Source organism: Gymnoscopelus microlampas, assembly GCF_963454915.1.
Source record: "Gymnoscopelus microlampas genome assembly, chromosome: 12".
Taxonomy (NCBI): Eukaryota; Metazoa; Chordata; class Actinopteri; order Myctophiformes; family Myctophidae; genus Gymnoscopelus; species Gymnoscopelus microlampas.
The window spans coordinates 31,228,944-31,242,206 of NC_139949.1; the positions used below are offsets into that span (position 1 = coordinate 31,228,944).

Here is a 13,263-nt window from a genome sequence, read left to right on the forward strand (position 1 = left end):
GCCTACTTGTCTTGTCGTTGGTAATGTTAAGCAATCTCGACCCACTAGACTCTTTGATGTCATCTCGTGGCCACAGTACCGCATTACAAGAATAGAGGGTTCTGGATTTAAATGTTGAATCTAAATGCAGCCTATCAGAGGCCCTCAGATTTTGAGGTACCCAGCAGTGGTGGAAAGTAACTACGTACATTTACTTAAGTACTGTACTTTAGCACGATTTTGAGATATTGTTTTTACTTGAGTATTTCCAATTTTCAGTACTTTTACTTATATTCCACTACATCTCAGAGGCAAATATCATACTTTTACTCAGCTACAACTATTTGAAAACTTAAGTTACCAGTTACTTTGTAGTTTGTAGATTTGGATTATTATTACAAAATATACATTAACCACACTTCATCCCCCCATTTGAAGATAGCAGATCTATAAACTCACAATGCATCGCGAAGCATGGTGAGCTTGTAGATCTGCTATTTTCAAAAGATTTGTATACATTTTATTCATTTGAAAACATGGCAAACGGTACATTCTGCATAATGAGTACTCCCTACGTTTGATACTTTTGTACTTGATCATACTTTTGTACTTTTACTGAAGACATTTTTTAATTCCAGACTTTTACTTGTAACAGAGTATTTCTACATTGCAGTATTGATACTTTTACATTTTCCACCACTGCTTCCCAGTTAGAACAAAACGCATGTTTTTCCTTATCTTCAGGGTCTCCCATTAATGAAATGGACTGTTGCGAATGGCCAATGGTTGTAGTGATTTATGAACAACAAATACTCTCCCGCCCATGTTGTGTCATGTCAAGGGGTTGTAGTTGTAGGACATACAGGACAGGACATCTTTTCCCTTAGGCTCTTTGATGTTGGCTCTGCTCAGTGTTGCCATGTCCGCTTATTATAAGGTCTGACCTTATAAGCTACTTTGGGCTTGTTTTTCTGTGAAGTAGCTTGTAATAATTGGTAGTTACGACTTGCGGGTTGCGTTTTTTTTGGGCTGGTTTCTAAAGTGTAGTTGCTTATTTGGGCTTGCTTCCTAATGTATTTTAAACAAGTGGTTCTCAAACATTTTCATCATCATGTCAAAGACCCGGGAGGCCGGGACCCCAAATTAATATGTATTTGTCCACGGACCTAGCCTGGCTCCAGTCCCTGAATCGCTAGCCTCGCATGGAGTGAGACGAAATGAAAAATCAGGCTACCACGGACCTAGCCCTAGAATGTCTGTGATCTTACATACATTTCATGTATTCCAAATATATACATGAAATGTATGTAAGATCACAGACATTCTAGGGCTACCACGGACCCCCATCTAAAATTATTTTGTGACCCCTGTACCATTGGTGTTGTTAAAATATTCAAAATGTTTAACTTTTTTTTCTAAGATTTTTATTGTTGAAAATAGCAGATCTACAAGCTCACAACGCGTTGAGCTTGTAGATCGGCTATTTTCAAATATCCGACGCTCATGTGGCCTATAATAACAATAGTCGCTTCTTGCTTATTTCTCGCGCAAGATCTGGCAACGCTGATCTTTTCCCTTTAGGCTCTTTGATGTTTGCTCCACTCCCCTGACCCTCCTTTTGTTGTCTCGTCTGCTCTCTGCACGGAGAGGAGAGGCTGTCCTGTCCTTTAGCGACCAGCTAACGTTAACGGTCGAGCATCACCGTTACATCACAGCACCGCTGGGACAGACATCAGGGAGGGAGTGACCGAGGACAGAAGTGCTGCCTCTTCCTTGGGCGTATAGTGTTTGTTCTGAAGCCAGAGGGGACGACAACTACCATCCTGCAGGTATTCTAGACAACTTGAACCATGAAACTATAAACTGCTACTAACTACACAGATGTTAGTTGATGGTCAGCAGAATGCAGCACTCTCCCTCTGGTCTGCAGCTTATTTTGAACCCTGCAGTGATTAGCTAGCATAGCAAGCTAAAAGTGTACATAATGGTACTGTTGTTACTGCACAGTATGCGACGTTACTGTACTGTCTGTACAGAACCTGCTGGTGTTGTTAAACACGTGCCATCTTGGTGTAACCGTCTGTATTTATGTATTTATGTAACTGTATTTATGTAACAGTAATATTAAGTCTAATTAACATTCTACATTGTATTTACCCCCATCTTTGCCTGCATGGTGCAACGGTTATCTTCACGGTTCAGTCGTACAAAAATAAATGGGTGTAATGTTAAAGGATGACTTCACCCATTTTCAACCAGTCTTCATACAGTATAATTGGTCATCACTATTACTAATGTTCATTATAATGTGGTACAATTTTTGTCTGCTTTGGTCTGTGTCTCAGAGAAGGGCTGTGGACAGTTCAGAAACGCGCCTACCAGTGACATCATCGATAGGGCAAAGCAGTGGCGGCCATTTTCTGGTTCCATCGTTCCAGACCCCATTCCTTTTTCCCAGAGATTTCCAAAAATATTTATATCAATTATTTTAAGCCTAGAATCAAGCCATCCTGGTAATTCATGACCATAAAACATTTGATTCTGTGAGAATTATTTTTTTCCTCCACAGTAGGCAGGTGCCTACGATGATGTCACTGGTAGGCGGATTGCTGAAGTATCCACAGCCCTCCTCTGAGACACAGACGAGTAGAAAAAACCCTGTAGAATAGTAGTACTAGTACTACTAGTACGAGTACTGTACTTAAGTACAATTTTGAGGTATTTTGTTACTTTACTGGAGTATTTCCAGTGTTCAGTACTTATACTTCTACTCCACTATATCTCAGAGGAAAATATTGTAGGCTACTTTTACTCCACTACAATTATTTGAAAACTTACTAGTTACTTTGTAGATTTGGATTATTATTACAAAACATACATTAACCACTTAAACGTTGGAAATTTGAAAATAGACGATCTACAAGCTCACAATAGCTTGTAGATCTGCTATTTTCAAAAGATGTTTATACATTTAGACATATGATAACTTGTGAAAAGGGACATTCTGCATAATGAGTACTTTCTACTTTTGGTACTATTTTGATACCAATACTTTTATACTTTTACTCAAGTAAATTTTGAATTCAGGACTTTTACTTGGAACAGAGAGTATTACTTTATTATAGAGTATTACTACATTGCAGTATTGATACTTTTACGTACTGTAAGTAAACATTTGAGTACTTTCTCCCTCACTGGTCGTTAGGATGAGTGACGATGACATGAATCCAGCTGCAGTGGCCCAGCCAGTGGAAGACGTGCCAGATGGACGCTGGATGGCACTGGTTGGTAGCTTGAATAGTTTGTCAATAATAAATCTTCACACTCAACAACTATTCCCTGTTTCATAAAACACAAAACAAATTACAATAGAAAACAAACTTAATTTAATTTAATTGTGCCGTTTCTAATGTTTAACCACCATAGTCTATATTTTGTAATGTCCTCTTAGGGATCGATTTAGCTTCTGACAACAGTGTTATCAGTTTGTTTATTATTCAAATAAACTCAATCCTATCAAATTAAAGCTCAGATGTGTGTGTGTGTGTGTGTGTGTGTGTGTGTGTGTGTGTGTGTGTGTGTGTGTGTGTGTGTGTGTGTGTGTGTGTGTGTGTGTGTGTGTGTGTGTGTGTGTGTGTGTGTGTGTGCATACGCACATACATATGTATGTATATTAGCTGTTTACCCTTATGCATATAGATATACACAGCTGTGAATGTCATTATTGTTTCATCCTAAAAGAGAGATATATATATATATATATATATATATATATATATATATATATATATATATATATATATATATACATATACACACACACACACACACACACACACACACACACACACACACACACACATACAGAGTGATAAAACATGTTAGGCTATTTTGCACAAATAAGAAATACAGGTACCTTGAGATTTTGACTTGCCCTATGGTGTGCCTTTGAAAACCACTGCATTAAACACATCATTTCAACACTGTTGTGACCAAGTTGTCTCTTTTGCAGCACACACGATTTGTACAGGAGTGTAAAGATGCTGAACCAGATGTGCTTTTCGTGGGAGACTCTATGATTCAGCTTATGCAGCAGTATGAGGTGAGAGAAGATGGGTCCATTTGGTTACATCTGTATACTCTAATACAAATAGATGAATTACCACTGAAGTTTTTCCAATTTGCCTTTGTGCAACACATCATTTGACTGATCACATGGTGTGTGTGTGTGTGTGTGTGTGTGTGTGTGTGTGTGTGTGTGTGTGTGTGTGTGTGTGTGTGTGTGTGTGTGTGTGTGTGTGTGTGTGTGTGTGTGTGTGAAATGTTCAGAAAGACCAAAGTAATATGACATCAGTACCAAAATGAGGGGACTCTTCTGAGATGGTGGAAAAAAGGGATATGATTACTTTTGTCATCACTCATTCTCACTAGTCCAGTACTGTATCTCTCAAATAGATATGACTTGCATTTGTGCTTTCACAGTATCAGAAGCAGGTTACCATACATACCAGAGCATGTGAGCGGAGTGGAGCGGGGTGAAATGCCGCTCCTCGCTCCAGGGGGTTGTTGTCACGCTCGCTATTTGCTCATGTCTTCCCCCCCTCGCTCCGTCGCTCACCTTCATTTGTGCACCAGTCGCTCCGCTCAGACCCGTCGCTCAGCAGCAAAGTATTTTTGCAAGTTCTTTTGCTGCGTGTCCGAAACACTTTTTCTTTTGGCACAAATGCGTCCCTATGAGCCTAGATGGACAGCTAGGCCTACTATGTTGCATAAGACAGTTTCCTTTTTATGTAGATTATTTTAATAAGGCGGTCCTCACTCCGAGTTCCGCTCCTACCTTTTTATAAACCCGCTCCCAACTATGTTAAAAATCGTCTCGCTCCGATCACATGCTCTGATACGTACTACATTTTAGAATTGTGAAGCAACGGTCATGAACATTGTATTATTTAACTAAACAGAGAGTGCATTATAGACTATCATATTGGAAGTTCGCTATCAATTATGTTCTGGCATTGTTTTTGTGCCATATCAGTGTGAATTGCTTCTCATTTCCACCTATGCATTTTAACGTTTAATACCCAAAAAATAAGATCATAGTGAGTGAATGTCTAAGCATTCCAGGTTGTGTGATAGTCTCACGTGGTCAGACGACCCATCACAAGTCAGCATTTCTGGGTTTTGCCTAGCTCTGGTCCATAGCGTTTCGAGTCTTTGCGCATACACCACAGGCTGCGCAGCCTCTCGTCTGTAGTAAAAATAAAAAATGCACTTTAGCTACTCACCAAAACAAAGACGGTTTTATGGAGTTGAAAGCCTACTCTACTAAGTGGGAACACTCTGAGCCCCCCACCTCACGTCTAAAATACAGGTTTTGACCAGAAAAGTAGAGTAGGCTTTCAACTCCATAAAACCGTCTTTGTTTTAGTGAGTAGCGAAAGTGTATTTTAAAATTTTTACTACAGATGAGAGGCTGCGCAGCCAGGGTGTGAGGGGAAAGGATCGAAAGTACTGTACCATAGCGTTAAGGAGAACTCATTCTAACGCTAGGTTTTGCTAGAGAAAAAAGCCTGGGAAGCTTCTGATTGGCTTACAAGGCTCTAGAAGGGACAGATATATCCCTGAGGAGGTTTATTTTGACTCTTGGAAGTGGCCACACAGTCCAGAGGTTCCATAAATGGTGTAGAAGAAGTCTGGAGCATAAGGTTAATTTAAGAAATGGTACAGTCTTTGTCAAAATGTTAGTTATTAAACCTTTTTGCCTATTAACCCTGTGCTCCAGACTTCTACTCAGTGTGGCTGTCCTGTCTGTATGAGGCGTTAGTTCTTAGTGGGTTGACGTTCTCTTATTCCCTTATTTTTGTTTCATAAATGGTGTTAGAATCATGCAATAATGTGGTATGTGTTGGCATTAATATTGCAGGCATTCCAATCCAACCCATGTGCAATATATTCTGCTGTCCATATAGGTCTGGAGAGAGTTATTCTCTCCTCTCCATGCTCTAAACTTTGGCATTGGGGGAGACACCACCTGTAATGTGCTGTGGAGGCTGCAGAATGGAGAGCTGGATAACATTAGGCCCAAGGTGAGAAAGAACACACTGTTCAGTGCAAGAAGGGACAAACTTGTACCAAGGAGAGGTAGAACTTGTGAAATATATAGTTCATAATATTAACTCTAAAAGACCATACCATACGGTCTGGCACATTTAGCCCATTGACTACCACTCATGGTACTCAATGTACTTGACAATATTGCTGACCATTCTCCTAAGTATACCGTGGTTTGTTAGATTTTTGTTAGAAGCCATTGGTTATGTTGAATCATTTCTTTATTCACTGTTAGGTAAGGCCTGACTGACTTTCAATTCACATGTACTATACTGACTGACTAGCATGTGCATGTGATGTGAGGGTGTCCTTCGTCCTTGGTCTGAAATATATTAGACTGAATACGACACTTCATGCTGACCTGGGACTGTATGACACCATTTTTTATGAGTAGAAGAAGAATCACACCATTCATAGAAATGTCATTTGGGTAACTTTTATTTAGTTAGCATTAGGAACAGAGAAGCATATGAACGCGGTTCGGCACAGCCGTCCTCAGCGTAGGGTTAGGGTTGACTACGCTGAGGAAGGCTGTGTGTGCTGCCCATGCCTAACTAATCGTGGTGTAAAGATGAACCTATACGAATCGGTAATGGATTTTATTTTTTAACACAAATTACTGCATCAATTCTCAAACCCCTAGATCGATCTAAATGTACCATGATGGTTTGGTTATAAAATGATTAATCTGTTCACAAAAGCTTTCTAGTTAATTCTACTTTTGTATTAACATTCTTTCTTATTCAGCTTTGACATTTCTTTTTTTTATGGAGCACTGGGAGGCCGATTTGAAACACCGTCAAATCTAACTTTTGAAGTTGTGGGCGGTAAGGAATGTGAATACTTTTTCCAGCCACAACTCTTCAAGGTCTAATATCTGATGTTATACTTAGTTGTGTGCCGGTGTCGCACACATAGGTCCCGCAGCTGAGGTACAAGATACCAAGTAGATAGTGTTTGCACCATCAAATGCATGCTAGTGTTGCATATCAAAGTTGAACAAAGTTCTGACTGACATAACAGTCTGGTTATTCATGCACGTTTGAAACTGCAGTCGTCAGCCCTGCATAAGGTAACGCCCCCTTCACTCAACACAATATCCATTATTCAGTGCATTGCAGCCTAATTTATAGTATGTTGCTCACGAAAAAGAACAGACATACAAGCTAACAACACATCACATCGAAGCCTTGTTTTAGCTTGTGTATCTGCACACTGTTTACTAGTTTCTGTCAGGACAACTCAATAGATAAAGACAACTCATGAAAGATATATTTATTGAATATAAAATGAGCAATATATTTATTATGGTTGGCAATGAATTGGATCTGCTTTTAGGTACTCTGATAAAGCTCCCAACCATAGGGACTCCGAATCCCCCGTACATAAACAGCAGATCCAAAACGACAGGTGGTAGCTGGGGTGGTGGAGGGTGAGCAGCAAGACAGCAGTGACAGCAATGACAGCAGCAGCAATAGCATGAGTGCAGCAAAAGCAAGCAGGATGAGAAGTGCAAACTCCCAGCTTAAATTGAGCGGTCTGAGAATGAAATGAGTGTGAGTGGATGTGGAGCTACGTGGAGCTGAGGCGGTCCAATGGTAGGCCACCAACAACTGCACTGAGTTCCCTGACAGAACTTGCTCTGCGCATGTCTGTGACAGGCGCGACGCTCATTAATCTAACTTAAGTTGTCTATAAAATTGATAACCACTTTTATAGAATTGGCTTATTAAAATGTATAATGTAAAGTTAAAGTCAACATTAAACAAAAACTGTTTTGGATTGCATCGTATCGCATTAAATCGCAGTCATTCTGTATTTGAATCAAATCGCACTGAATCATTCTTTTGAAATATATCGTCCCTGAATCGTATTGTAGCCCATGGGTCTACAGTAGATAAGTACTGTATCGTCTTATAAGGACGAGATGCACACCCCTTACTAACTAAATAAGATACCCAAAGGACATGTGTTAGTGCTGGCGATTCTTCTCCCACTTGGTACCGTACACCCGGTAAAGAAATTACTTGAAGAAATTTGAGTTGTGCTAGCATTCTCTTAAAGGTACGGTAAGTGATTTACTTTGGTTAAAATAAGTGTTAAATAGCTCTATATTCTGATAGTACTCATTGCTATAGAGTGTTTGTTCAGTAAAAGGAGTCTCCCCTCTCTCCAGCTCTTTATTAAACAGAAAATGCATTTTCAGTGCTCTCTCCTTATTGGCTTAAACTTTGTCACCTACCTGAAAATGTACTATATTCTGTTTACTAAAGAGCTGGAGAGACCCCTGTGACCGAACAAACGCTCTGTAGCAATGATTATTATCGGAATATAGTACCTTTTTAACAAAAAAAAACAAAAAAAACAAAAATATCACTTACTCTACCTTTAAGTTAACCTATATATTGTCCTGAATACAGCTTGTGACTGTAACATAAGGTTCCGCTATTTTTGTGTATAAATATGGTCAGGTCTCATCCGTCTGCCTCAGCAGAGAAGTGCTCGACCTACAATCTGTATGTTTGATGTACTTCTCCCTTGACATCATTCAATACACAACTACAACTTAGGTAAGGAGGAATTCTCAAGTTGAGTGAAGACTCCTTCAGCCTCAGCATCCTGATTGATCTAGAAATCCAGAATTCCTGGACAGTTATGTTAATGTAACATTTGTATGCATTTCAAATCGCGTGCGAAAGGTCTAGACAAAAATAGTCCTTGCAAACAGGAAGGGTTGATTTTCAAATTACATTCAAACGTCCATGACTAACTGCACAGGGATTTTTTTGCCAACCTTTACTAAATATCAGTAATGTTCTCATGACTTTGGACAAAATGGAAACAAACGGAAACTCTAAAAAATAAAGCCATTAACGGGAATGGTTTGTTTATGTATGATTTATGGCCAAAGCTGTGACAGTGACATGGATTGATACCAGTATGTGCAATTTTAAAGACTGCATTCAGCAGGAATGAACTCCTTCAAATCAAGCCTGCCTCAAATGCAGTCAATGGCTATACAAATAAACCTGAGTTTATTAGTTATATCCTCAATAACAGCAACAGGTCTTGGACTGACTAGGAATTACTGGCGAAGGCTGACCAGCCTGGTTGCTATCTTTACCCTGGTGACCTATGACCAACAGATTCGAGAGTCATTTAAATGTTTCTGTTTGTCATCCGGTGCAGGTGGTGGTGCTGTGGGTAGGAACCAACAATCATGCACACACTGCTGAGCAAGTTGCAGGGGGTGTTCTTTCCATTGCAGAGCTACTCACCTCTCGCTTTCCCAAGGCAAAAGTAGTTGTACTGGTAAGTTGAGTTATTTACTTGATGTCATACATCTCTGTAGAGTTAAAGGGATGTGCAAGGAAAGTTTGACTGGTAAATTATATACAGTGGCTATGAAAAAAAAAGTATTCACACCAATGACGTTTACATTGTAATGTGCAACAAAGTTAATTGCGGGCACATTTTAATGTGCTACAAAGTTAATTGCGGGCACACCTACATTTCAACAAATTGTCCCTAATTTCCTTTTTGTTGTTTTTGAGGCAAGACAAGGCAAGTTTATTTATATAGCACCTGTCAACATGGCAATTCAAAATAGTTTACATAAGTGGTTGGATGTGTGTGAGTGGATGTGCGTGTTGTGTTTGTTTGTCCATTTTAATACAAAAAAGTAAGTGGAAATAAGAATAAAATTACAATGCAGAGGATATTATAAAGATAATCTCAGTAAAAGGCAGTGGCAAAAAAAGGTCTACAACAAGCTCACAAGCTTGTATATATGCTATTTTTGCTACTCTTAAAAATAAGTGAAATATTTGTATTTTAGGGATACCAGGGTCAATGCGGTTAACATTATTGGAAGCATTCTATGGTGCCAAGGCCTCTTTAACGTCTGTAAGGTGACAGCAGGGTGTGCAGTAGCTAGTAGTAGTAGTCCCCAGAGACAGCAAGCACATTGAGAGTCCAACAATCAATCACATAAATACTTTGTGTAAAATAATCATACGAATGTTCCCTCGGCCATTTGCATGCTTCTCAACTGCTGATGTTCGTTCTGTCTGTTACATTTATGTTAATTGTGGTAAAATTACACATCCACATCAGTCGTCATGGTTGCCAGGTTAATTCCTCCATATTTACTAACCAAGCCTTCATCCAGTAATCCATCATTACTTTCAGGGTTTGCTGCCAAGGGGGGAGCTGCCCAACCCGCTGCGAGAAAAGAATGCTGCTGTGAACGGGTTTCTCCGTTCCTGGCTGCCACGACTGCACCAGGCTCAGTTCCTGGATGTAGGAGCATGGTTTGTGCACTCTGACGGAGCCATCAGCACCAGGGACATGTTTGACTTCCTGCACCTGACACAAGCGGGCTACCGTACCATATCCAAGCCTCTCTGCGACCTTCTGCTGCAGGTACTGGAGGAGACGCCCGAGGAGAGAAGGCCTTCGCTGGTTTGAGGGACTGAAGCCGAGGAAGACACTCAGCCAGAGGCATGCCTCACCTACTGCTGTGGAGGAAGGTGCAGGGAGGCATGCCCCTGGCTTCTCGAGGGGGAAAGGGCTTGCTCATAAGAGGGGGCCGTGATGAAGACAGAGAGAAGAGAGAACAGGCCCCCTGGTATGGGTGAGCCCACACAGAGGAGAGTGGGAACGCATGCATGTGTATAGAGTCAGGGTATGGCGTGAAGAGGTGCACAAAAGAAAGAGACTACATTACTGATTTAGAGCCTGTGACTGCAGTAGTGGCACTAGTGCAAGAGGACAGTCTGAAACACTGTCAAATATGCTGAGACAATGGAAGACTACAATGACACACGTGCATATAAATAATACACAGTCCTTGGGACAGAGGGAGAGCTATTCATAGACCCTATGTAGATGCACTTAATGTATAGCCTCCTTTCATTTGTGAAGAAAATTAGAAGTTCCTTTCTCATGTACAGCATTAGCACAATGTAGCAAATGAAAAAGCAAAATACCGTTAACACAAACATTTATTCAAATCCACATTTAGCGAAGTCCACTTTCTTTTACGACACATGACCAGTGAAAGAAGCGGACTGCAGAAAATATGGAACAGTGGGTAGCATGTATAAAGACTTAAATAAGTCTACAATGTGGTGTAATGCACAAATGCATTACAAATGCACAATCGTGCATTAAAGTAATTGGCAAGGAAAACCACATAACCAAATTGACCATAATCAGTGTAAATTCTTAGGTACAAGGTAGTCCAATACTGGCCACTCAAACACCTTGCATTTTTGAAAGTTTGGGGCTATTGTTTCAGTCTAAGAAGACAGGGTCAACTAGCTTTCATCTAGAAATGGATGTCATGCTACAAATGCCTTGCATGTTAACCAAGTCCTCATAATTAAAGAGTTGCATATATATTTTCTTTAGATGTATACAGGATCAGTCAGAGCAACCAGGTTTAATCCCCGAAGTTGTTAATATAGTAGTTAACGTAGTTGTCCTTAGTGTACCTATCAAAACTCTGCAGCCACCATGTTTGTGTAAACCCTAAGCACTAAGAGCAACAGGGCATATACTACATCAGGTAGCTAAAGATGGTACCAGCTTTACAAGTTCTTCTCTTCCACTTATTATCTGTTGAGCGTGACTCACATAGTCAAAGGCTCCCCTTTGACAATGTGTTCGCTGCCTCCCATCACCAAGTTGTGATGCTGAGGCTGCGTGTGCATTTGGGGTTCAGCAGTGCACCAGTTTTGTTTCAACAACTAAAATACAAATGAAAGACAAAGATATGCTTTATTATTTTCTGATAGCCAGTGACATACCTTTGAAATACATTGTGTCTTTTTGACATTTTTGTCAACAAGACAAAATGCAAGCCGGTATAGTAAATCCGGCTTGCATTCCCATCAGTTTGAAATACTAATATATCCTAATATAGTATAATGTTAAACAGAAAGCAGCTTAAGGAGTTTCCATTACAGGCACTTTCCCACTCCTTCATACATTCAGTAGATATTTTAATCCAATAATCTTTCTTGCATACCTAAGCACCTGCTCTTCCTGTCTTATTCCCACTTAATGACCCTCTCCGTGATACGTCATGCGTCTAGTAGTTGATTCCCATGCAGCCCTGCCCTCAAAGCACTTGCGTTTTGAGTACATAACGTTGGTGTATATTTTTTAATGTGAAGGTAGCATAATGCTTCGCTACAGACAGAGATCTATATTGTCAATGTCACAGTAAATGTTACCACAGGTCATAGTAAAAAGAAATTGTTTGTGAGCTTATACTTGTTTCTTTTTTTGTTTTTCTTTCCCCTCCCCCCTATGGCAGTCTTACTTTGTATTGAATAACTGTTACAGTGTATGTGTGTGTGTGCCTTAAGTGTTGCTGGAAAAGGTGTGTGTGTGCCACTTTTAAGGAAGTGACCATTTGTATATAATACATGTTGAAGCTTGAGTAGATGACTGTGGGTTCTGAGTGATATTATATGTGTGGGAGTTCAGATAGTGGGAGCCTGTATGTGGTGCAATATTTGCACTTTTTTTGTTCTTGTTAAGTGCAACTAAGGTAAAGCATTCCAATAAAACGTGATAATTTATTGGGGGTAAACCCTTATTTCATTAATTTCACAGATGAAACTAGAAAACTGCGATTCTCGGAGCGCAGATCCTCACCAGGCCTGGTTGCCTACGCAGGGCTGTGACCTGTTATAGCGCCACCTTGAAGCTGATTTGAAACATTTGGGGTGGCAGTTCTTCCTTACACTACTGGGAGTGTGTGCAAAGTTTCACTCCAATTGGACACCGTTTTCATGATTTATGGCATTTTGGGCAAAACCGACCCGTCCCGCAACCTTTGAAAGCCCATCGGAATGGCATCTGAAAAATCTGACATATCTGTCAGATATGTCTTGATCACATGACTACAGAGATGATGTGTACAGATGTTTGGACAAAATCTGTAGGAGTGGTATATCAGCCTCATGGTGGTGAACATCATCATCAGGTCTCTTGCTCGGCGGCGGGAAAGCCAGCGACAAGCCCATTTGGTGTAGGTCCCTGGTGATGGCATCAATCCATCGAGTGCGGGTTCGTTACCGCAGCTTGATGTTGGAGAGCCTTTCTTGCCATTTTATCCCCTCTATTGAGCGCAGCGCTCTGGTGTCAAAGCCATCGACT

The 13,263-nt window shown here is 40.3% G+C and overlaps 1 protein-coding gene across 1 annotated transcript; it reads left to right on the top strand.

Moving 5' to 3' along the window:
- The first annotated feature begins 1,600 nt into the window (after window positions 1-1,600).
- pafah1b2 (platelet-activating factor acetylhydrolase 1b, catalytic subunit 2) lies at window positions 1,601-12,669 on the top strand. The gene is made up of 6 exons (XM_084073167.1): window positions 1,601-1,808; window positions 3,185-3,263; window positions 3,992-4,081; window positions 5,949-6,065; window positions 9,280-9,402; window positions 10,282-12,669. Exons 2-6 carry the CDS (start codon window positions 3,186-3,188, stop codon window positions 10,558-10,560), a joined length of 687 nt encoding a protein of 228 aa, XP_083929293.1. The 5' UTR covers window positions 1,601-1,808; window position 3,185; the 3' UTR covers window positions 10,561-12,669.
- Window positions 12,670-13,263: the final 594 nt, after the last annotated feature.